Here is a 25232-nt window from a genome sequence, read left to right as displayed (position 1 = left end):
TGCTCCAGCTTCTCTGCCATGCTGTCTACCTCCCAGCTCACCATTCCTTGCAGGTCCTGGCTAAAGGATACGGAGTGCTTTCCCTGATTGTCAAGAAGTTTACCCTGGCACAGAGTCCAGTTTGGGGAGAGCTTTTCTTTCTTTTTCTTTTTTTTAACTTAAAAAAAAATAAATCGTGAAATTAATATATGCTGCCAGATACCCTGGAGGTATTGGATAATGAGGCACTCAGGGAGACACTCTACACACACACCACCTCCCTGCTGTCTGAAGAAATGACCCACTGTGCTGTCCCCGGGAGGAATCTCACAAGGAATGCCTGTCTCTCGGGTGGGCTGCTCTTAAAAGTTAGAGGTGGATATTTCAGATGCTTACTGCTATGACAGAGACTCCAGCTGCTGTGCTGTTCGGCTTGGGGCCTGTGTTGAAATGCTTCTTGATCTTGCCAGCTACTGACAGCTGATGCTCGTTTTCTGGGAGACCGTCGTCCTGGAGGATGAAAAGGGTGAGAAACAAAGAAAAAAAAAAGCAAAAATGAGATACACAGAAGTGAGGAAGTGAGGTCGAAATCTGGATCTCAGGTCAGGATCCTAGAATTGGAAGAGGTCAGAGACCAGTCAACCAAGGCTTTCTCGTGACGCTGTCATTAAGAGGGCTCCACCCACTGCCTGCCTTTGCTGTCTGTCTTTTAACTGCTGGCCCTGCACCATCAGACCCTCGGAGGTTTGTCTCCAGAACCAAAATATTGCGACTTTGGTTCCTAATAAAATCTATTTTCAACCTTGGCCCCGTGGACATATGTTCAAGGAAAGTTAATATGGCTCATTCCAAACTGCCGGACTCAGCAGGACTTCTCCCTCGGAGCCCATGATTTAGATCCAAAGTGAAGGAGATGAGCAGATCTGGTTGCATGTGTGGCCATAAATAAACTTTTCCCCCAATAGCTGCTCAGTTGGTCATTCTAAAATCCCAGACAACCTTCTAGACAAAATGTTCTTCCCTAAGTTTGAAATCCTCCTTCCTGCTTTCACATCATCTGCTGTTATGACTCTCATTATGACGTGAAGCTCCTCTTAGCTAAGGCTTCTGCTCTTGGCTGAACAAACCACTTTCTCGGGCTAAGGGTGGCCAGGGATGTGAGGATGCATCACCACTCACTGGGTCACGATGGACGAAAGGCTGCATGATCGTTGAATGCAGGGGCCGTTATTTGCTCACTGCTGGATCCCCAGGTCTTAGCACAGTGCCTGGGCACATGTCACACATTTAATAAACAATTATGGAATAGGTGAATGAATGGACAATGGGGTGTATATCACTGGTAAAATTTTTCTCATTCAAACCTGGGAGAAATGTCCATTTTCAGTCCTTTTTTATTTTTCTTTCCCCTTAACCACTTTACACATCGTTTCTTGTCTCTGTCCAGGAAAAGAAACCTGCTGTTCCCCCAAGCATCCCACATGTTCTTTATGAATAAACTGCTCTCTGCACATGGGCTTTGCTCCTCATTTCAGCATTGGTCATTCATTCATCCAGCGGATATTAACTACAGGTCTAGATGGGAACCAAGATCTTACTAGTTAGTATAGGAAAAGATAGCAAGCAAAAATACGAATGGATCCTGTTCTTTGGGACTCTGATCTCTCTTTTTCTTGAAGACTTAAGTCCAAATGACCTGTTCTAAGACATTTTCCTTGTTTAAGCACAGTCCATTCCAATGGCTTTTTGTTAAGTCCCCAATGTCTTTTATTTTGTCAGTTTGCTCACATACGTGTATTTTCTGGTATCAGGTTACCTTATTAATCTACCATATTATATCTATCCATGACCGATCTATTATCTATGCACCCACCTGTTCACTATTACCATGTTGTACCACCTTTTCCAAGTTTTCTGCAACTGTTAACACAAGCCCTTGATTCCTTGATTCTCTGACCTGCACACAGTATGTATTCATGTTATAATGAACATATGGGTTAATGGTCAGAAGAAGGAACTAACTAATAGGGTTGTTTTTGTTTTGTTTTGTTTTTTAAACACAATCTGGAGGAAGAGTTTCTAACAGTGAAGAGGGAAAGATATTCCCATTTTACAATATGAGCCAGAAATAAACGTTGAAATGGGATGATACTTGGAGAGGTTACAGAAACAAGGATGGGTGAAATGCCTACTATGCTGAGGGCTAGATTGGGGATGCCAGGCTGTGGGAGAAAGCAATGACCTCTACCTCTGGATGCCTGCATGCTAATGGGGAGAGAAAGGGCACATGATGAGCCAAATATGAAAAGGACCAACAAGATAAGGAAGCGTAGTTATGAGGCAGCTATTTCCAAAGCTTGGTGGGAAATCCTAATGTTGAGAGGAATGGGAACATATTGCCCCACTGTGAACAGGCTTAGAAAATTGTTCATGGAGGATGGGTTCAACCTTGTCCTTAAGGATCATAATAAGGCTGACAGGCAGGAAGGAGAGAAGATGATATTTTGATGTTCAGTGTGTCCAAGTAGTTAAGATGTTGCCTACCCAGCAATGAGTTAACCAGAATATCTCAAGGTAAGAATTCATTCGGTAGAATAATGGCAGATGAAACAGAAAGAATAGGAGATTGTTCAAAATCACTAGAGTTGTATTCTAAAAATGGAAAAACAGCTATGCTTCTTTTTTTCAAAGATTTATTTTGATTTTATGTATATGGGTTTTTTTTTTTCTGTGTGTATGTATGTGCACCACGTGTGTGTAATGCCTGTGGAGGCCAGAAGAGGGCATCAGATTTCCCAGGAACTAGAAACAGAGCAACACATATTTGTTGGCTGCCAAGTGGATGCTGAGAACTGAACCCACGTCCTCTGCAAGAGCACAAAGTACTCTTAACCACTGAGCCATCTCTCTAGCCTCCAGCAATGCTTTTTAATAAGACTGATGTAATCTAAGACATGTGTGCAATGACCAGCCTCCTACTCAGACATCTAGGTAGGCCACTATCTAGTTTTTGAATGTACATGCCACTGGATGGTGATAACAAATATGTGGCCCACACTTTTAAAATGGGGCAAATTCAGTGGTGTATATAAATGCCACTCCCGATGTTGTTATTATAAAAATGGTGCCTGAATTTTAAGACAGTCAACCACCCTTGGAATCTAAGTTAATTTTTTTGAGAGATTATTTACATATTTCACAAGGCATGGAATGAAATGAAAGTCTTACCAGTATCAGCATTATTCTTCTGGTCTAGTTGGGGGTTCTTCTTGAATTAAAGGGATGCATTGTGAGGTACTGTTACACTTCACTGCCAATGTTGTAGATATATGCTACCCAGGTCTTACTACCATCGTTCCAGGCCACTTCAGGCAAAGAGATTGATAATGGGCTTTTGACTATGAAACAGGGTGAGAAACTAGGCTGGGGAAGCAAATTTAGGTCAAAGAAACTTGAGTCCAGTTGTAGGCTTAGGATAAGCTAGAGGAGAAAAAAGAGCCGAGAGACAGCAGGAAGGGGCATGGGTGGAAGGTGGACACAAAGAAGAACTTCCCAAGAAGGAGCATGTCTTTCTCCCAGGGAAGCTGAGACAGGAGCAGGCTACACAAGGTCTGTGTTTAAATGTAGGGGAGGTTACCTACCAGGAGAATGCAGGCAGAGCAAAGTGAAGGAAGGATTAATTATTGGTGGCCCTGTGCCAACAACACATGCTTGACTCCCTTTATCCTCAGACTAGCACCCACTGTATTCATTATTAGTCCCATTTGAAGATGAACAAACTGAGGCTCAGAGTGGTGACATCATTTGCTCAAGGCTAAGTCAAAAGTGAACCGTGTCTGAACTGTTCTTACTACCAAAGCACATGAACTGCATCAATAGAGGACGTTCACTCTCATGGAGCCCTTTGTACCTAGGTTCCAAGTTAGTTAAGTGCAAATACTCAATGAGCTGCCTTTTCTGCGATGAAAATCAAATAGCAGTGTGGTAGAAGGGGAGTTCAATCCGGGCCAGGAACCAGAGGCTACGTGGACAAGCCCTAGTCGAGCCTGAGGAGAATTTAGAGGTCAATGAGAGTGGCCATGAGCATGTCAGGGGAACGTTCCTTCAGGACATCGTTAGAAACCTCCATGTTAAGTGAGGCCTGGGTGTCCACTCATCTATGACATGGAAAATTCACCTAATAGGGCCAGGGTTCTGGGGTTGTGGGACATACTGGGTAATGCCAGAAGGGTCTGGTTGACCTTCCTGAAGTGTGAGTGGTGCACTGGTGACAGCGTGGGTCTCACTGACACGGACTGTGTGTGTTTAATAGCTTACGTGCAAATGAGAAAGACAGAAGCGATTCAGTAGGTGCAGCCGTATTCCACTCTCTAGACGGAGCCATCCCATCCCCTGGCCATCAGCACCTCGGCCAGTTTCCCTTCCTCAGCCTCTCCCAAGCAGGTTCTTGAGGAAAGCGTTTTTTGGTTTTTTTTTTCCCCCCACCATCCTGCAATGGATTTCCTCCTTGTTTCCCAGCCTGATTCTGGCCTGAGTCTCCTGTCAGATCTTCTAGTGACTCCTTCTCCATGCTGAGGCCTGGAGAGTCAAGCCCCCAGCCTTAAATTTCAGTGAAAGTTTGAGCTTCCCTGGGACTATCACATCAGTTAACATGGAGGCAGTGAGATGGACCAAAGAACTCTCACAGGGCATCAGAGACAGTGTGGACTTCATGAATTTTAGAACATTTAAATTAGATAATTTAATTTAATTTAATCTGCAATTAAATAAGGTGTCTCAACTGTAGAAGATCTCTCTCTCTCTCTCTCTCTCTCTCTCTCTCTCTCTCTCACGCACACACACACACACACACACACACACACACACACTGCAAGCAACAGATTTGTGGCATTTCTTGATAAATTTTGAAGACCTTGAGCATGATGGGATTAAAGGACATAAACAATCGGAGTTTTCAGGGCTCTGATGTCTACCCAAGCCATACAGATTGATGGTGGGAGTTAGCTGACTTTCTGCCTTGCATCAATGCAATAAATAGGACTCACTAAAAACATGCATTTTTATATATACATCTCTATCACTATTACTTAGAATAGATTATGTGCCAAAAAATGTGCTATGAATTTTCTAGATGTGGCGAACCTGGCAGTATTTTACAAATAGCTGCAGTATTATTACCATACGCTCTGGTTGGGGAGTCATTTCTGAAGTTTGACTCAGGCTGGTTGTGGTTTAAGGCTAGTGGTTTTTGATTTAGAAACTCCCATCCACCACTTGGCAGAACATTACAACTGACAAGAACAAAATTAGTTTGCAAAATGGAAAATGAACTCTCCCAGCTGTCTGCAGGAGAGCTAACCTCCTGGTCTGCGTTCTCTCAGGGTTGCTGAGGAAGAGCTGTGGTGAGCAGAGCCTGGCGGGGGCTCGGATGTGAAGTCACCCAGTAGAGTGAATTCCCTCTTTCCTCTGGAAAGCATGTCAGGGTCATGCTTTAGAAAAGCTGCCTTCCCCCCATGGCTTTTTGGGTTTGATTCAGGGATCTGGTTTCCAGTCCATTTATTGCCAGACTCTATTATTAAAAATTTCTGTAGATTTATGAGAAGCAGGGCAGCCTTGAATAGTTTACTATGAGGATATTCTGATTTAGTTTAGAATAATTCCCAGTTCATTAGCATGCTCTTCAATAACCGTTGCATTTTACCTCCCAACGAGTTGCCCCCACTATTCTTGTGAGGGTCCCCGGCCTGACACTACCCCAAAACTTCTGGCCTCCAGCATTCCTTGAGTCTACAGTTCACTCTGCCCTTGGAATAAGGAAAGAAATGCTCAAACGGAATCGACTTTTCATGTCATCATTTGTGATTTATGAATATAGATATGTAGTGTTACATTTAATTACAAGGCCACTGGAGTTCATTAACTTATCACCTGTTCCACCAGCACAATACGGGGAGTGTATCTATCTGTATTCTTGTGTGCCCATGGCTAAATTCTATTAGTCAGCATGGGCTATCCTAGGATACCATCTAGGCTTACTTTTTCTTTTTTCTCTCTTCCTCTTGTTCTTTTTTTTTTCCTTCAGTGTCTTGGCTCAGGCTCAGCACTATCTTTCCAAAGGAATAATTAGGTAAGATAAAGAAAGTGGAGATTAAATTTAAAGGTTAAGAAAGAAACAAATCTCAGCTTGGTTCTAGAACTAGCTTGGCTTATTTAAGTCAGTCTTTCGGTTAGAACAGAGTCTGAAAGCTGGTCTGGCATCCTAATCTTTCGGGACCTGTGAGAAGTCTCCATGCTCAGACACAGTGACAGAGCAGTGTATCCAGAACCTCTAAGGGCAACGCCAGTCATCAGACCTGCCTGAGACTCTCCACTGAGTTCCACGCTTTGATGTCTTTGTGCCTTGCCTTCTTCATCACTGAGCTCAGGAAAATAATGAAGAAAAATGAAAATTACTAAAGTTACAGTGATGGGGAGTGTTTGGAAAATAACACAGGCTGAGGTGGGTTACCATTTTGAGAACAAAAACCAAAGCAACACATAACATTAAACACAATGCTCATTAGATCCTAATTAAAAATAAGAGGTTTTGTTTTGGAAGTTGTCTGAACTTTCCCCCCAAGATGCACTATTTATCAAAAAAGCCTCATTTCAGGGAAAGTGTCTCACGCCCCTTATTCCTAGAATGATCAAGATGTGCTATCACCTATTCCTGTTGTCACACAGCATGTCTGCCTGGTCCTGTGGCTCTGCCCGAGAGGGTCGATGAGGTGGATCAAACAGGTCCTGTCGGCACTTTGCAACTGTATTAAAGCCAGCATCCATAGGGCTGCTGCGCACCTCACTGAGGAGCTTGTGGCATACAAACGGGACCATTTGGGGGGTGATAGGTTTTCTTCCTTAATCCGGCTCCCCACACACCAAGACATATTACAGTCTTCATTGTGTCATTGTGTGACAACAGATGACACCATTGCTGGCTTTCCCTAGGTCAAATCTAACAAACATTTACTGAGTATCCATGAGTCTTCTTCACCCTTAAGCATATGGCCCCCTTTCCATCCTCCTAAGAGGTAGACAAATTGATTTTATTCCCTTCCCCCCCAACCCCGACCTGTTTTCTCTGGCAGGTAAGAGGCTTGGGAGAGAAACAAACCTGTAAAGTTACAGAGGTGGACAAGCCTCCATTCATTCCTCACAAGAGGTTTCGTACCAAGAATGCCTTTGTTCATGTGGCTCGCTGGACCCCCCGGAAAAGCCATCCATCACCCATGACACTTTCCAGGCCAAAGAAAATGTGGAGCAAGGTAGAACTGGTACCCAGAGTGTATTAAAAAGAAACATGGGCTTGCTTAAAGGATGCTCTGGGATGAAGGTTAAAATAAGCGACTTTTGCTGACTCCATTTTTTTTTTATTCTACTGCCTCTCTGCTCTACTTTCTGTTCCATAAGAATCACCTTTTCAATTCCAAGTGGGCCAGGTAAAAGGTCATCGTATAAGCATACAGAAAATCAGAACTAATGAGAGGGCAGAAAATGTTTTCTGCAGACACCCAAAGGGTTTACATAACTATTATTACTTTTAGTCCCCTTAGGGAAAGGTTTTCTGTTGTGGCCAGATATAATCTGATTGCCAAATGCAAAATGTCTTGTTAAATTTATATCCCTTTAGGTCCCTAATTCATTTATTTTGATGGCTTGGTCTTTTTTTGTGTTGACCTTTACAAGGCTAAGCACTGGTCACCAAAGCTTATTGGTCAAATTTATTATTTGGAGGCAAAGAAAAGGAGCAGTTTCTGACTTTGTTGCCATATAAAGATAATTTCAATGTGAGGCCAACACTTTATACACCAAGCTTTAAAAATGTTTCTCTAAAATCAATATGCATTTCCCCCACCAGACTATAAAGTTTATTCTGTCTTATTTTAAACCTAGATGTTTATATTTGCTTTTTTAAAAGTTGTGTTTTTTTTAGAATCTTAGAGAAAAAAAAATAAATTAAAATGAAGCATAAACCCAAATGTCCAGGTTCAGACCTGTGGAATGGAATGGTCCGACACAGGGCTTGTATGAGAAACTGGGTATAAGGCAGCTGAGGGAGGCAGGTGTTCATGCTGAGGTGGTGTACAGGTTGCCTCTACAGAGAATAAAGCCGGAAGGTATCTTAATTTGTGTTTCTACCCTGGTTGGGTTGGCAATGTTATTAGTAGGGTGCTTTGGAATCAGAATAAAAGGACTCTTGTTTCCAGCTGTGTCTAGAACCCCTTATAGATCCAGACCTATTCACAAGGTTATCTTGCAGTACATACCCATGGCGTGCTGGAGCTGGCCTTTTGGACTCTCCTTCCAATACCCCTAAGGGACTAAGCTTTCGAAGTTACCCCATCAAGTCCTCTACACATTCTCCATAGAGGCTTCTGGCCCAGCCCTGCTCAGTGCCTACAGCTGTTTGGTTGGCTTAGACCAAGCTCCTGGAGAGCGGGTCTAAGAGACAGTGAAATCATGTTGAGGTCTCTAAAATGGCTCTTGTCTTCTATAAACGGCTTTCCTTTAAAAGGTAATGCTTCAACTTGTACTGTTAAGTCTGTGTGGTCACCTGTCTCAGTTTTTCCAGGCCTTGCATGCAGATTGATAGGTTGTGGGTCATGGGTGCTAAATGAACCCACAAAGATCCTTCTAGATCGATTACTGCCATTAAGACAGCCTACAGCAGGCCTGCAGGCCTGCTTCCCTCACACCCCTGCGGGAAGGTGTGACCCCCGAGTTAGAACAAATAGTCTGAAAGGGTACTGAATCGAGGTCAGTGTCCATATGGCACTCTTCTATATTTCCAGTGTTTTCACTTACTACACGGTATGGTACACTGGAATCTCCAGACTTTGAGCTGGAAGTGTGGGATGCTTGGCTATAAATCTGTCTCAACTCCAAGCGTGGCTACTTCGGGAGAACCATCTCCTCTGGCTTCAGTCTTCTTGTCAGTGAAGTGGGTACGATAACACCCACCCTGACTATCCTGTAGGCTTGTGACCAGGCTCAAATAAGACGCTGTCACAACTTCCCTACTTTATAGTAACAGATAATTTTGGCTTAGCATCCCACTGTAAATGCAAAGGTTAGAGAAACTTAAGTGAGCATCTGTGAGTGGGAGCCGCCTTGCCTCCCTCTCCCAGGGATGAGGAGACCTTCACACATCTGCCCAACATTTGAGAAACTCTGCCAAGTGAAAAGGCCATAAAGGAACCTTGACTTACATCCCTACACGCTCGTATTCATCAATATTCTCCTGGTAAGTAAAGACAACTTCACCATGGTGTGTGAAGGTTACATTCAGACATATAAAGAGCTGGACCACCAGCTGATCCAGCATAAGTATCCCAGGCATGTGCCATCCTACATGCTACCTCACCAGTTGAGTGTACTTCCCATTCAAGCCTTGTTCTCCATAACTATTTTAGAAGGGAGCCATATAACCATTTGCTAAGGTGACAATTCAGAACAAGGGAATGGGCACGTTTTTCTTAGTCTTCAACCTAGAGCTATGTCTAGCGGTGCAGTGGGGAGGCTGACGGAATCAGTGTCAGAGAACTAATGGTTCTGTGAGCGTCCTGTCTGTCTCTACACACAAATCTGTAGCTGTCTTCTATGCTGGCACTAAGAACCATTCAACCTAATCACAGAGCTTCCCCATCTGTCAGTGGGGCCTACATGGTAACTGGGTTAGAAAGTTGCCAAGTGATGGGGACAGACATGATCCATTAATATATACAGAGTGTTCAAAACAGTGCCACGGACTCTGGAACTTATGCCCTTTATGAATATTAATCACTATTACCTATCAGAATTGTCTTACTAATCATAGGTAGAGAGAGGCAGGGTGAAAATGAGTGACTGTTCTAGAGGGTGGTTTCATTGCTAAAGAGCCACCGTTAGATCCTGAAAGGGCTGCTACAAGCAACCCTTCAAGAGCTTGGGAGCACAGAGCCTCAGAGCCGCCCAATTAGAAGCTCACGTTAAGGAGACCACCAGGTGCTGTGAGCACACTCAAGCCTGAGCAGTGCTGAGCTGAGGTCTCAGGGGAATGGAAAACTTGGGTTACTTGCATTCTGGTATTGAGACTGACTGAGTATCTGTGCTGTTTTAGTGGCAGTTATCCAGCCCTGATCTCAGCACAGAAAGCTGCTGTGAGGAAGGAGGATAAGGACCACACCCACATCGACCTCCCAGCTGGAAGGCAGTTCTTCAGGAAACAAGCAAGACAGACTCATCAGAAGCCTTCATGGAATACTTGGGTGATCTTCTAACTGGCCTGGCACACTTAGAGGGGGGAACCAAGCCAATCACCCTTCAAGAAAGAAGTGGTACCATTAGGAAATCTGCGAATATATTTTTACAGGAACGCTGGCAGTGATTACAGAGAAGGAAGGTCACTTACATTCACCCAGGGATGCTCAAGGACCTGCAAGGCTGAAAATCTCTGGTCCACGTTAACCAACAGCATCATGTTGATGAGCTCCTGTGAAGGGGAATATTAGACTCCATTTATCCAGCCCTGCAGGGAAAAGCTGGGGGGTTGCAAGTTCAAGATTGCAATCTCAGTTTGGAAAAGCATTTGGAAAAGTCCACAATCTAAATCATGTCACTCCACTTACCCATGACTAGATGGATCACACCTTCAAATGTTAAAGAGACCGTGAACTTTTGGAACACAAATATTCAGCTTAGTCGATAGAAAAATACAATGAAATTAATATTTATGTAAATTCCATAAAACACTTTTAGAAGCAAACTCATGTTAAACAAGTGATCTACCTTTTCACTGGGATGTAATAGTTTAAAGCCATGTTTCTTGGTTGTATAGAAGTCATATCAAAAATAAAGAACAACTTTGGGGTTGGAGAGATGGCTCAGTGGTTAAGAGCACTGACTGTTCTTCCAGAGGACCTGGGTTCAATTTCCAGCACCCACATGGTGGTTCACAACCTGTAACTCCTGTTCCAGGGGATCTGACGCCCTCTTCTGGCCTCTATAGGAATTGCACTCATGAGATGCATGTGCATATGTACATGCATGAAATAAGAAAAAATAAAATCTTTCAAAAATACTTTAAATTTATATTTTGACAGATAAAAAAATGGGTCCTCACTCTAATTTCCAGGCAGCATATTTAGGATTAAAGAAAATGAATGAAGGATGAATTACCAAAAGCTAGTTGATAAAGTAAGAAAACTATTTTCTGGAGATACAGCTTTGGGTGGCACAATGACTTTGTCATCATCTGCCCACTTTGGATTATGAATGGATAGATACATGTTATCCAGTTCTTTATGCATTATATGGGATTATGAATGGATAGATATATGTTATCCAGTTCTTTATGCACTGTATGGGATTATGAATGGATAGATATATGTTATCCAGTTCTTCATGCATTGTATGGGATTATGAATGGATAGATACATGCTATCCAGTTCTTTATGCACTGTATAGGATTCCTATTGATGGAGTCTTCCTTAACTTTCTTCATTCATCTTCTAACTTACACAAGTATTTATTAAAGCAGTGGATGTGTATATTATAGCTTTTGCTGGGTGCTATACAGGGCTGAGAGTCAGTCAGTGATGCTAAGCTCTCAGGTTATATCGATGCTGGCTTTAAGAGTTGAATGCATTCCTGAAGAACTATGTTGGGGTGTTGCTACATACCTGAATCCCTGCACTTGGGGGTCGGAGTTAGGAATATTCAGGACTGAGGCCAGCATGGGCTAAATAGGGAGACTATATTTATAGGTGAGAATGCCTTCCCCTGTCTCTTGGATCTATCACCTTAGGGTCTTTCTTTTAACTTCTCTCAACTCCTGATGTTTCCTTGAGTCCAAAGGTGGACATGATGGAAGAAGAGGTCTGTGTGCCACAAGCATCATTTTGTGTACACAAAGCTCCTGCCTGAGCAGAGGAGTTTTAAACTGAACTCTGATTCAGGAGAGAGAGAAAAAGTCATATGTACTGAATGACCAGAAAATGATCAAGTTCTCCACACTGAATTTTGAAGAACTTAGCTCAACATTCCTGTACACAAAACAGCTTCAATATCTCTTACTCAAAACGACTTTGGGATTTGGAATTTTTGTTTAAATTTCGCAATATTTGCAGGCACATAATGGTGTCTTGAGGACAGAACACAAAACACAAAATTTAGTTGTTTCATATGCACTTATATAAATAGCCTGAAAATACCTTTCCACGGTATTTTTAGCATGCCTGTATTTGACTCCAATCTGTTACAGGTGCAGAATTTTCCATTTAGGATGACATGTGTTGACACTCAAATTTCAGATTTTATTGAATTTTGGATTGAGTTGGGGGGGGGTCAAATTAGAACTGTTCAAGCTATAGACATTCAGAAGAGATGAAAATGTTCCCACCCTGAGGTCTACCAATATACCAGCAAAAATTATTCATTTTCTTAGATGCAGATGAATTTTTTAAAAATATGTTAAATAAGCATAAAGCTACTATTTTGCTCACTTTTCACATCCAATTCTATGCTGTACCCTGCTGTGAACACCCCACCAGGCATCAGAGGAGCTGATCTTGGGTTAGAAGGATTAAGAAACGTGAGTTCCATCCCTCCTGCCTCTGAACCCATGCCATCCTATAAGGTTAGACTTGAATAATGGCATCTCTACGACATTCTTTTTGATCATTTCAACAGAGGTTGAAGCTGAGCTCTCTTCCCTCTGATTAATCAGTTACTTGATTCAATTATTTATACACTGCTGGTTCACTGAATGCATAGGACCACTGGTTATGTACTGGTCATGATGTAGGAATTGATGGTGTGGCAGTGAACTAAATGGGCAAAAATCAAGGGCTGGAGAGATGGCTCAGTGGTTAAGAGCACTCTCTGCTTTTGCAGAGGACCTGGGTTCAGTTCCCAGCACTCATATCAGGTGGTTAGAAACCATCTGCTACTCTATTCCCAGACAAACACACACATGCATAAAAAAGATTTTTATAAATGGACAAAAATCCTAGCCTTCACAGAATTTGCATTCTAGTGGGAGAGTCTGAAATCAATTGCATAAGTAGAATTTGATCTGCCTACATATGTTTGTGTAGGTTATATATGTTTAAGTAGGTGGATTTAGAGGACAGTTATATGACAGAGGGGATGGACATGAGAGCTTACGTTCTGTTTTTGAGACTAAGCACATACACTGCACAGAAAACAGTAAAGTAGAGGAGGAGGACAAGGCAAGGGAGATAAGGTGAGCCAGGAAAAAGTGAAGAGCTACGACGGGAACCCGTGGCCAGAGGTGGCTTCCCTGAGAGGAGCCATTCAGGGAAAACAAGGATGCCGTGCAGAAATGAGTCTGGAGTGACAACAAGGTGGCGGCCTGGGGACAAGCAGTTCTGGGGACAGTTGAGCCATGATGGCTGTGAAATCTTGAAAAACCCAGTTATTCTACCTAGAGTGTGTCCGGGAGTCACGCTTTTATCCTTAGTCTGCTCGTACATGCTGATTTAGTTAGAGCCAGCACTTCCATTAAGGTACCAGGCTCCAGGGAACAGGACAGGGATGGACCCCCCTACCTTAGCAGAATCGGACACGTTGTCCCAGTACGGAGGTGGGAAGTCCACTTGGCCCATCAAGATCTGATCAAAAAGCACCTCTTGGTCATCACCACTTCTGTGGAGACAAACAATAAGAGAAAGCAGAGCTGAGTGTCAGCTCACCACACACCCCTTAAATGTGCAAAGTATACTTTTCCTAAAGCCACTGAAAATGTCAGTATGCAATTGTTTTGGTAAATTAACAAAGGATGAGGTTAAAGACTCCAAGAGGAAGATTTATGGGAAGCGTGTAAATTAGCATGCACTATGGAAAGAAGAATGAGAATTGCAAGTGGGGTTCTCATTATGTTCCCCGCTGCTACAGGCTCCTTTGTGTGAGAAGGGCGAATGGATCATTCAGAGAACAGAGAAATGATTTGTTGGTGCTGAATAAAAAAGATTGCTGCCCATACCCACGGAACGGAGGGAAACCGCACAGCAGGATGTAAGTGATCACACCAGCTGCCCAGATGTCCACCTTGAGGCCATATCTGCAAAAAGAAGTGATGCTGGAGTTAGCAGAGTCAGCCAGGACAAATTATACAGCCAAAAGTCATGACTCTTCCACTGGCAGCCCAATGAGACCAAGCAAAATTTAAAAAATCTGACAACTGAACAAAAACTCGCTACCCCCGAGAGTTCTTTCATAGTGCTGGAAGGTGCTGTGCAAGCTGGAAAGGGAGGGGAGCAGCCAACAGTCCTACCTGGCTGTGGTGCCTATGAACCACAACAATGACCCGTTTGTCAAGATAGCCCCAAAGATGCAATGGTGGCACTCCTGTCTTAGGGGCAACCGACAGCTGTTTAATTAGACTTCAGGCCTGACCAATAGGACGGAAATCATGTTAGTTACCCAGGCCTAGTAAGGCCACTGATCTTGAAGGAAAACCCATTTCTATCACTTTACTAAAGCAGTACAGTTCCTAACTGCGTTCTAATTACTTAACCTTATATCCACCTCTCATCAAAGAAGCTTCTCTTTGCAACAAAGAGACCACTGCAGAAAGCCACATCCAGTCAAAATGAACAGAACAACTGAGTGGGGAGTGACCAGACCTAATGGATACTTACACACATGCCCCTCAGAGAACATCGTGGAAGAAGGGGCAGAAAGATCGTAGGAGCCAGAGGTCCAAGAACTCTGAGGTGCGATTGTGTCTCCTAGATTTTGATCGGGAAACTTCACTCATGATACCTCAACAATATAGCTGCCTCAACAAGACCTGAGTAAGGGCAGCGTCAGTGGACATGCTAATGGGGAGGAGGCAAATCTTACGGGACTCCAACCCTAGACAAAGAACTATCAGCAGCTAAGGAATGCTGGAATCTGACAGAAGAGGATTGTCTTCCCCAGGGATGAGAGTCCTATTGATTATCCAATGCCAAGTGGTCATCCCTGAAATCATATGCATACAAGTAATATATATATATATATATATATATATATATATATATATATATATATATATACATACACACACATGTGGTGGTATTGTGTTCCCCAAAATATTGTGTACTCTAATAAATTTATCTGGGGTCAGAGAACAGACAGCCACTAGATACAAAGGCTAGAAAATGGTGGCACTCACACCTTTAATCCTAGCATTCCAGAGGGAGAAATCCCTCTGGATCTCTGTGAGTTCAAGGCCACATTGGAAATAGCCAAGCATGGTGACACATGCCTTTAATCCCAGAAAGCCAGCCTTTAATCCCAGGGAGTGGTGGTAGAAAGCAAAAAGATATATAAGGTGTGAGGACCAGAAACTAGAAGATTTTGGCTGGTTAAGCATTCAGGCTTTTGAGCAGTAATTCAGCTGAGACCCATTCCGGATGAGGACTCAGAGGCTTCCAGTCTGAGGAAAGAGGACCAGCTGAGGATCCGGCGAGGTGAGATAGCTGTGGCTTGTTCTGTCTCTCTGATCTACCAGCTTTGACCCCAATAACTGGCCTTGGGTTTGATTTTATTAATAAGAACTTTTAAGATTCCTGCTATACACACACACACACACACACACACACACACACACACACACACACACACACATATATATATATATATATATATATACAAAAAAGAAGGCCATGAACTACAGAGGGTATAGGGGAATGGGAGGGTATGGAGGGAAGGAGAACATGATAAAATTATATTTTAATTTTAAAAAGTTAAATAAAAATTACATCACATAAAAATATATCTGCAGAAAAGAAAAAAAAGGAAACAAAACACTCCTGGAGAGATGGCTCAGCAGTTAAGAGCAGTGGTTGCTTTGTGGAAGACCTGGGTTCTGTTCCCTGCACCCACATGGCAGCTCACATCTGCAACTCCAGTTCCAGAGGATCTGACCCCCTCTTCTGGCCTCCATAGACACTTCATGCATGTGACAGACAGACATGCATGCAGACAAAACATGCATAAACATAAAGTAAAAACAAATATTTTTTTTAAAAAACCATAAATTGAAAAAGACTGAGCCTCTTGAGTACACACACACACACACACAATACTACAAGCCTGGGTTGATGATATACTTGCTGTGGATATATTAATTTTTTGGCCATATTAATTGTTAGATGGGGCTGGGTCCAAATGCCCTCAATTTAGAAGCAGCAATTAAAGATTATTTTTTAGTTTCTAAAGTATGATATACATTATTTTTCCCTCTCAAACACTGTAGACTGGACCAGATAAATATCACCTATTTTATAGAAGATAAAATGGGTCCAGTGGGTGAGTAATTTTGCTCAAGATCACACCATTTGTCAGCAACAGAACTGGGCTCCAATCAAGCACACAACCAAATCCTCTTTCTACCCAACTCACGCAGCATGCATCAAGGCATGTCCTGGCCAGAAACCTGCTAGGTAGAGGCGGTGTCACTGAGGGTTGGCAGCCAAGGTACTTGTGTGAGCTTCCAAATCACTCAAATTTGGCTAACAAAATAGTCCACGGGGCTGAGGAGACATCTCAGTGGGTAAAGTCGCTTTCCACCAAGCCTGATGGACCTGAGTTTGGTTCCCTTGACCCATGTGGTAGAAAGAGGACCCACTCCTCAAAGTTGTCCTCTGACCTCCACACATGCCTTCGACAAATAAATAAACAAATAAGGTATCCTAAGGATTCCCCATGAGGCTTACCTGCTTGTGTGTTCTGCCTTTCCGTCTTTTGGGTGACTAAACAAATAGAAATACATTCTCTACCTGGGTATAAGTTTGAGTCATGAGTGAAAAGAATACTTGGGGCTGGTAGGGTAGCTCAGAGGTAGAGTGTTTATATACATAGTATGCCCGAGGCCCAGGGTTCAATTCTTTGTAGCAGAATACAAACAGAAAAGCAAGAAGAAAGGGGGCCCCTTTCCCCTTCCCACACACCACCCTTCCCATTCCTATCACTGAAGGGTAGCATTTCAGATCTCTGGCTGTGGCTCTTGGTAGCAAATTAAAAACAAAACAAAACAAAAGTGAAAAAGTCTGTGTTTAAGTCACCCTGAGTTCAAATCCCAATTCAGCTACTAGGGAGTCATGTGATTACAGGACACTTAGCCCATTAGATGAAAATCTCAACACATTCACACAGGAGTGAGAATTAAGTAGAGTTTAAGATTTGGCACATAGTAGGTCCTCAAGGAATGGGTTACTCCCCTCTCACTCTAGGACAGAGACTGACATTCATTTCATTCTGCACACGCATCAGCAAATAGCTAATGGCCCTCGGAGGCCCAAGATGCTTGTTTTCCTTAGAGATGTAATAGCTCTCTAAGATGACTAAAATAGAGTCAGGGTATAAAGCGAGGTGAGAAAAATGGCCAGAGGGGAGTTTAGAACAGGATACAGCAGGGCCTCATTCTTTTATATTTAGAAGAGATTTAATTACTATTGATAGGTATTTCTCCACTTATCTGGACATTTATTAATTTTTTTATGGTTAATAGCTCTTTCACCTTTAGCAGAGACCAAATGCAAGCTTTAAACAAGATGACAGTCACTGGCAACTTGATTGGGAAGACAAAGAAAAATGGCTTGCTGAACAGGTGTGGGGGGCGGGAAGAGGGGAGAGAGAACTGACGGGTAATTCTGTCCAAGTGCCACAGCCCTCGAATGATGCTTATTCCTTTGCCAGCTCTAAAGCGTGAGGGAGCACTCACCCAGTCTCTGCAATGATTTCTGGAGCCACATACGTTGGGGTGCCACAGACTGTGTACAGGGGGCCGTCGACAATGGTGGCCAGACCAAAGTCACCCAGCTTGAGCGACTTGCTGCCGTCCTGGTGCTCGTACACCTAAGATAAAAGTCAAAAAGCGTAAGTGTCCTAAAGCCGAGAGCACCGTGGGTTCAATTTAATGTAAATGAAGCAAATGGCAGAAGCCCAGGCGGCCGTTCAAGGACAGCCGCTGAGGAGCACCTTTCTCGGTTTCATTACAACATGAGAGGCAATGAAGGAACAGCCAATGGAACTGTGTTAAGCAAATAATGGGGGCATTCATACAGCAGAGTGCAGATGCTCATGGAGATTGTCGTGTGGGGACTGGAGAGATGGCTCAGTGGGCAAATGTGCCTTCCACCAAGCCTGATGACGTAAGTTTCATTCCAGGACCATACATATGGTGGACACACACACACACACACACACACACACACACACACACTGACACACATACAGAAACACATACATACACACATACACAAGCACACATTGTCACACACACTCTTACACATATACACTCTCACATACATACATACACTCTCTCACAGACATACTCATATACATACATTCACATATACATGCTCACACACATATATACAAACACAAACACAGACACAAACACACTCACACACACACACACACTCACATACAAATACATACACATACAATGAATAAATGTAAAAACAAATTAAATGGTAATGTAGGGTCCTATTTATTGAAATGAACTATACTTGGGAAGCAAGGCTAAGGCTTCAGGTTGTTTTGTGTATGTCCACTAAAATACATATAAGGACCAAAGCCTTTTGTATATGTCCACTAAAATACATGTAAGGACCAAAGTCTTTTGTATATGTCCACTAAAACATGTCTGAAATAGCTCAGCACTGGGGTTCCTACTCTGGGAAGTAATTATGAAGATTTCTCCCTTTACCTATCTGCATTTGATGTTTTCCACAAAAGGAATACCAGAAAGTCTTTTGCTTTGAATTTACCATTTGTGAAAACAGCCCCTTCGCTCCCACATGCCACCCTTCAGTAAGAGAACAAAACATCCACACAGATATTAAAACACTTTGTTTCCAGTGCCCCATAATTCCAGCAAGATCTATTTATATTTTTATTAATAATTGAAGAGCATGTTAACATTTCATTTCACCTGTGGCAATTTGGAAAGATTTATTGGGTGTGGAGTCAGCACTCAGCCCAGCTTCCCTTATTAGGGCCGTAAGTCTGCAGTCCTCTGAACAAATCCAAACAAGCAGGTTCGTGCCTCTTAGGCAAATATGTAAACTCCTTAATGGTAGTCCAAGGTCAAACCAAAAGGACATTTTTTTTAAACGCAGCCCAAACAACTTCATTGATGACAAAGGATAAAAGGGCATGCAGAATTCTAACTCAGTGTCCTCTCCTGGAATCCGTAAGACAGAGAACGCCGCAATACAATCCTATTTCCAGATTGCAAGCACAATCTTCAAGAGATCCTCCAAAGAAATGGCCACGTTTTCCACATTCATCAAGGTGATTTATCCAGCAAGTTGAAGCTTGCCCATCCCTGTTATCACTTGCCGAAGCTGTCACTTGCTGAAGCCGAATGGGCAGCAGGACACATCTCCACACATCAGGAGCACCACTACATGCTACCTCTGACTGCTGTTGCATTCCACGGAAGCCCTGGGGCAGACGTTTGGCCAATGCAGCCGCAGGGTCAGAGATGACCACTTGGCCTTGACTGTTTTGGCAGAGGCAGATCTACTTCTCTGGGGAGACTGCATAGAAATGATTTCTGCCTAGAAATGATTTGTCCTCATTTTATCCACCCTGCTCATGTCGTCTCTAGGGTTGTGGATCCTGATCACGTCTGGCCTGCCCTTGGTAGGCATCCAAAGACTTGGGCAATCACCTGCATTTTGGCTGCTGGGACAGCCAGCCAGCTGTCCTCTGGGGTGGCACTATCTTTACTTAAGGAAGCAGCTGTGTGGGTTTAAGTTAGCACTTAGAGGCACCAGATCTATGAAACACGATAGCTTCTCCAGCCTAAACGTTATCATGCCAGCCGTTCTGGTCATCCAAACAATAAGCAAATGTTTTTCATGAAAGGAAACCTGAGATGGGAACACGGAGATTGGCTGTCTAGTTCATTTCCCGTATAGACCAGAGCTGTTTACCTCCTGAATTCCATTTTGGTACCAATAACTTTTCTAAATTGCAAAATACCCTCTTGCTTTGATGTTCTGTGGGGTCCGAGCATTCACGATGTGTCCTTTGTAGCTGAGCAGATTATGATATATTCAACCCCATTTATACAGGAAGCTTCCCACCCCTAAACACAGTATCTGTATCACCTAGCTTTATTCAAAAGTTTGACAAAACCAGATGTTGGAGGACCCAGTCTTCAGAGGCCTGTTGTGGTTCTGAATATGACTCTGTAATTTCCTCACAGGAGGAGGGTTACTAATGATTGCATTTTAATAGGAATCCTGTCTAACTGCGTACAAATTATATTTAATACGGATGAACAATGTAGTTGAAACTAAGGAAAATGTAAGGACTGGGGTTCAACCCCCAGCATTGCAAAACAACAACAACAACAACAAGCAAAAGGAAAAGAAAACACAAAAATGCTACTCAAAACAATGGAGGCATCCTTTAAAATATCAATACTTCCACAAACTGCATAACATTTAAATATATTGAAGCTATAATTTTCTACTCCTTTTTATTTCTTTAATCACATTCATGTGCAGCTCCCCCTGCTTGTTTATTTTTTTTTTTTAATCTTTGAAAATTGTGCGATTTTCATGAGTACAAAGAGACTCAAGTTATACTCAGGCAGGACAGACAGAAAGGCCAACTCCATGTAATTGGAAACATTTCAAGACACGAGTCCTCTGTGACGGCTTCAACAAAACGTTTTTGCAGGTGAATGAATATATGTCCAGGCCTTTAGTTGGGAATTCTGTTAACTTATTGTCAGGCCAGGCAGGAAACAAGGTGGCTGGGGGGTTTTCCTCTGTCAACACTTTGGGAGACGGATGGAGGAGAGCGCAGTCTGTGTTTGCTCTCATCCAATGGGAGAGGCCCTTCTTTATGTGGCACATGGAGCTTCTCACAAATGGGCTGGGAGTAATGGCTGCAACCAGGAGACATGTATTGTTGTTGCTGTTCTGTTTTTTGAGACAGTTTCTTTGTATGGCCCTGGCTGTCCTGGAACTCGCTCTGTAGACCAGACTGGCCTGGAACTCACAGAGATGCACCTGCCTCTGCCTCCTGAGTGCTGGGATTAAAGGGGTGTGCCACCGCCACCACGCCCAACAGGACATTCACTCTTATCTATCACTGCATCTATTGTGGACAGACCTGTGGACCAGTGAGGCCACTTGCAGATGTAATTAAAGCTTTATTTAAGAGAAATCACAACTTGCTCAACTTAATTGTTTGTGGTGTATGCATGTGTTCAAGAACAACACATACTCCCCAAACTACCTCTACACAGTATTTCCAGGGCAACCCTAAATTCACATGGAACCAAGGTTTTAATGAAAAGTTCAAAAACATGAAGGTTGCTCACAAATTCCCACTTAATATGCTAAGCCATGGTGTGGAAGAAATGGCTCAGCCATTAAAAGCACTTTCTGTTTTTCCAGAGAACCCAAGTTCAGTTCCTAGCACCCAGATCTTGTGGCTCACAATTGCGGGTAACTCCAGCTTCAGGGCACCTGACACCCTCTTCTGACCCCTACGGGTGCTGTGCTCATGTGAACACACATCCTTAAAAATAAAATTTATAGTTGCCCTTGAGTTTCACAAAACAAAACACACACTTACCAAAGAAATGGCAAGTCTCAGAATGAGTTCTGAGGGTTTGGGGGGTTGGGGGGGGCAGATCTCCCTATCGTGACCATTTTTCAGAAAAGGTGTTAAGCAGACTGTAAGCACAGACCCTGACAACCTAACCTACTGAGTCAGGCTCTGGTAGAGGGGGAACGTTTTGCCACAACTGCATGTTGAAGCCTCTATAAAACATGACCCACACGTTTAGCGGGAGCACATTAATTGTCAGTCAAAGAGTTCACAACATGAGGTATAATTTAACATTCATCCCAGGCCCCTTAAATACTATAGCCGTTCCCCCACATTTTAAACACCGAGGGGCTATTAAAAAGACGGGGATTAGTGCAAATTACCCAGCATGTAGTGCTCTCACTGTTTTAACTAAGCAATAAAACTGTGTAATTGTACAACACTAATTGAATGCAGCCACACGTAATTGTGGGCTGCCATATGTATCCTATTACCATAAAGACTGTCAGGGTTTGGTAAGCCACCCTTGTCCCGCTGCAGATGGCTGTAGTCAGAGAAGTAGTTCTCTTGGGTTTATTATATGGCCATAAAGACATCTCATGATTTGACATACTAAATGTGTCAAACGACAACAATTATGAAAAAGGTTTCAATTAGAAGCCGAGGGCACGCCCTACCGGGGATCAATATACAGAGAGTTCAGCGTGTGGACTGGGGGGATGCTGGTATTTGTTTTCAAAGGTGGTTTTATTTTTGTGTCTTTTTGGGTTAGCTGGAGTTTTGCGTCAGCTGTAACTTGTTGAAGACTAGGTATTTGGGCATTTGCTGACTTCCCTTGGATGGGAAGCTGAGACCATTTGGGAAAGTTTTTTTCTGAAAAAAAAATTAATATAGACTCATAAAACTGCAGCAGTGACCATAAAATATGAAAACTCACAGATAACCTGAGCCCGGTCTTGTGGTTTCTGAGGTTTTTCTTAGGGGGGAGGAAAAGCTGACTGATAAACCAGATGTGTTAGAACTCACACAGCTCTCAGAGTTGCTCCAAATTCAAGGCCCGTTCTGCTGGAATGATGGCCAGTGAACTGTTAGTAACCACGGAAAGCGTTTCACAGAGGGGCTCGGTAGGAACTAACAATGATTTCACCAAATAGACTTGACGAAGTAGCGTGAAATGGACAAAGCCGTGAGAAGGGGTCAATTTACCTTTTATTATATATGGAGTCCCTTTAAAAAGAGGCTGATTTTCCTGAAGCTGTGGCATATGGCCCTCACAACGCTCCTTAAGAAATGGTTTGAATTTAAGTCTTTAATCCTTAAGAAGCAAAGGAGAGTAACACTTAAGTGGGGAATTATTTTGTAAAATGTACTTTATGACCATAGTTATGTCTTAAGTTAGACTTCTTTGGGGAAAAAAAAAGCACTAATGAGAATTTAAAAAAGAAAAAAAAAAGCCCTTTTATTCCCAGATGTCAAATATTTTAGAACCCATGAGTTAAATAAAATAATGAACTTTGATAAGAACTTGATACAGGTCGGAAAGGAATATGCAGTGGGAGAGGTTTCAATATAAAGAGAAATAAAATCCCTTGTCCAAGCACCACACTGGTGATATCCAGGAAGGGAAAGCCGTGAGCGGAAACCTCAGGAAACCCAATTCTTACTCCCAATTTAAATCATCATGAAGTTATCTAACACAAGGTCTATGCAGCTGCAGGGGGACATTCCAGATCCTGTTAGGAACAGGATCCTAGGATTTTTGCCCAAACCAAGGGAACTTAATATCACAGCAATCCTTAAGAAATTCATTAGATTTTAGTCACACAATTAATAGCCCATATATCATTGTAGAAAAAAAAATATTAGGAAAGTCAGATCACTATAAATAAGAAGGAACTGAAGCCAGCTAGCGTCTTCACACTATGGGTGTGACTTCTAGAACTTTCCTTGCTCTTTTTCTATTTCTCAAGTACATATCCACTGGTGACATTCTGTCCATGGCCTGTAGACCGTTTCTAACTAACAATGCTAATAATACCACATCTAAACGGATTATTAGGGGATTGACAGTCTTGCATTTGAGACAGAAGGACATCCCTTATCTCTTGGGTCTAGTATTGTCTTGGGTGGAAACTAAGGGATCACAGAATACAGATGGACCCTGACCTTGGAGGAGCCATCCACCGAGGCCAGTGAGAAGGGCTGGGGCACACATGCCACTCCATGAGCATCGTGGAGTTGCGCGAGCATGTGGGCAGAGAGTTCTGAGAGAGCGAAGCAGATTCTCTGAGGAACTATGCTTCTGCAGATCTCTACCTATATATGGACACACCAATATCTATATCTATATCATCTGTATCTCCCTACAGAGTTAGGGAGAAAGATGGTTGGTTCTGTGCATACACTTTTTTAAAAAGTTGAGGACAACCTGTTTACTTTATATTATAAAAAAAACTTTGATTTACTTAAATTTTTGCTGGTAAAGACTAAATTTTGTGAGGTGTATGTAGTTTTTTTTAAAGACCCATCAATGTCCTAAAAGAAACAGAGGTTGTGATGGGTGAGTTGTATTTCCAGGGGATTTTACCACCTGTTGGTCACCCCTAAAACCTTCATAAATTAAAGCTAAGCCTATTTCCTTTTTTAAAAAATATATTTTTTTATTATTTGACAATTTCATGCACGTATATAATGTATTTTGATCAAACCTACCTCCCATTTTCTCTCCTTCCAATTCTTCTCCTCCCCAGCACCCGCTCTCCCCTGCCAACTTCATACGCTCTTTTCTGAAAATGTACTGCATCTGCTTGGTGATGCTGGCACGTGCGTGGGTGCAGGGCAGGCTACTGCAGCATTTAGCTCCTCGGGGCTGGCTTCACGGGATCAAACCGACTTTCCCTGCCCCAGCAGCCATCAGCTGCCCATAGCTCCTCAGGTAGGGGTGAGATTTCATGAGCCCCTCCCCACGCATGCTGGGATTTGGGCTGGCATAATCAGGTGCAGGTCCTGTGTACACAGCCCCGACCACTGGGTGTTCAAGTGTGCAATGGCCCTGCCGTGTCCAGCAAATAGCTTTTGTTTTTGAAACAGTCCCTTTAGTCATAATCTGTCTTGTTGGTTGCATGCATACTGGTCACATGCAAGAGGGAGGCTGGGGCATTACTGCCATCTCTGCCCTCAGAGAGGTTTATTGGGGAGACGAGGTGACTCCTTTGTGTAACTGAGGAGTTGAGAAGTGGCCTAAGTCCCTCTGTCCCCTATTCATTAATGAAGCACCCCTTACTCCATGATTGTCTCATCCACTCCATCACCGATTTGTCCTCCATCTATTTGATTATTATGTACCAGGTTTGATAACAAGTAAAGCAGATAGGAACATGAATGACATGGAGGAAAAATGTTGAAGTTGATGCAAAAGTCAATTTCTAAATTCTGTTCTTACTGGGTCAGTTGTCAGTTCTCACCTAAAGAGTAGCAGAACACACTGCTATAGGGGAGGCCACGTTTTCTCATTAAAACACTTTGACCTTATCAAACACAGATCGATCATTTATATTATCAGTACAGAGCTTTAAAGCTATGCTGCATTTTAGTATTTGTTGCTGTTAGAGTTAAAAGTAAAACATGCCACAATTCTGTAT

At 42.8% G+C, this 25232-nt stretch overlaps 1 protein-coding gene across 4 annotated transcripts in view; it reads right to left on the bottom strand.

The window, feature by feature from the left end:
* The window catches only part of Dclk1 (doublecortin like kinase 1), a 302152-nt gene that overhangs the window by 20413 nt on the left and 256507 nt on the right, over positions 1-25232 (bottom strand). For all 4 annotated transcript variants that reach the window (XM_015996304.3, XM_015996303.3, XM_015996305.3 and 1 more), the window contains 5 exons: positions 17732-17865; positions 14003-14080; positions 13569-13665; positions 10409-10489; positions 376-489 (listed from right to left, as the gene is read on the bottom strand). In XM_015996304.3, coding sequence (XP_015851790.1) covers positions 376-489; positions 10409-10489; positions 13569-13665; positions 14003-14080; positions 17732-17865 — 504 coding nt within the window. The remainder of the gene's footprint in view (positions 1-375; positions 490-10408; positions 10490-13568; positions 13666-14002; positions 14081-17731; positions 17866-25232) is intronic.

Source organism: Peromyscus maniculatus, chromosome 6, assembly GCF_049852395.1.
Source record: "Peromyscus maniculatus bairdii isolate BWxNUB_F1_BW_parent chromosome 6, HU_Pman_BW_mat_3.1, whole genome shotgun sequence".
Lineage (NCBI taxonomy): Eukaryota > Metazoa > Chordata > Mammalia > Rodentia > Cricetidae > Peromyscus > Peromyscus maniculatus.
The sequence above is the reverse complement of the archived record's forward strand: the minus strand, read 5'-3'. Positions and strand labels throughout refer to the sequence as shown.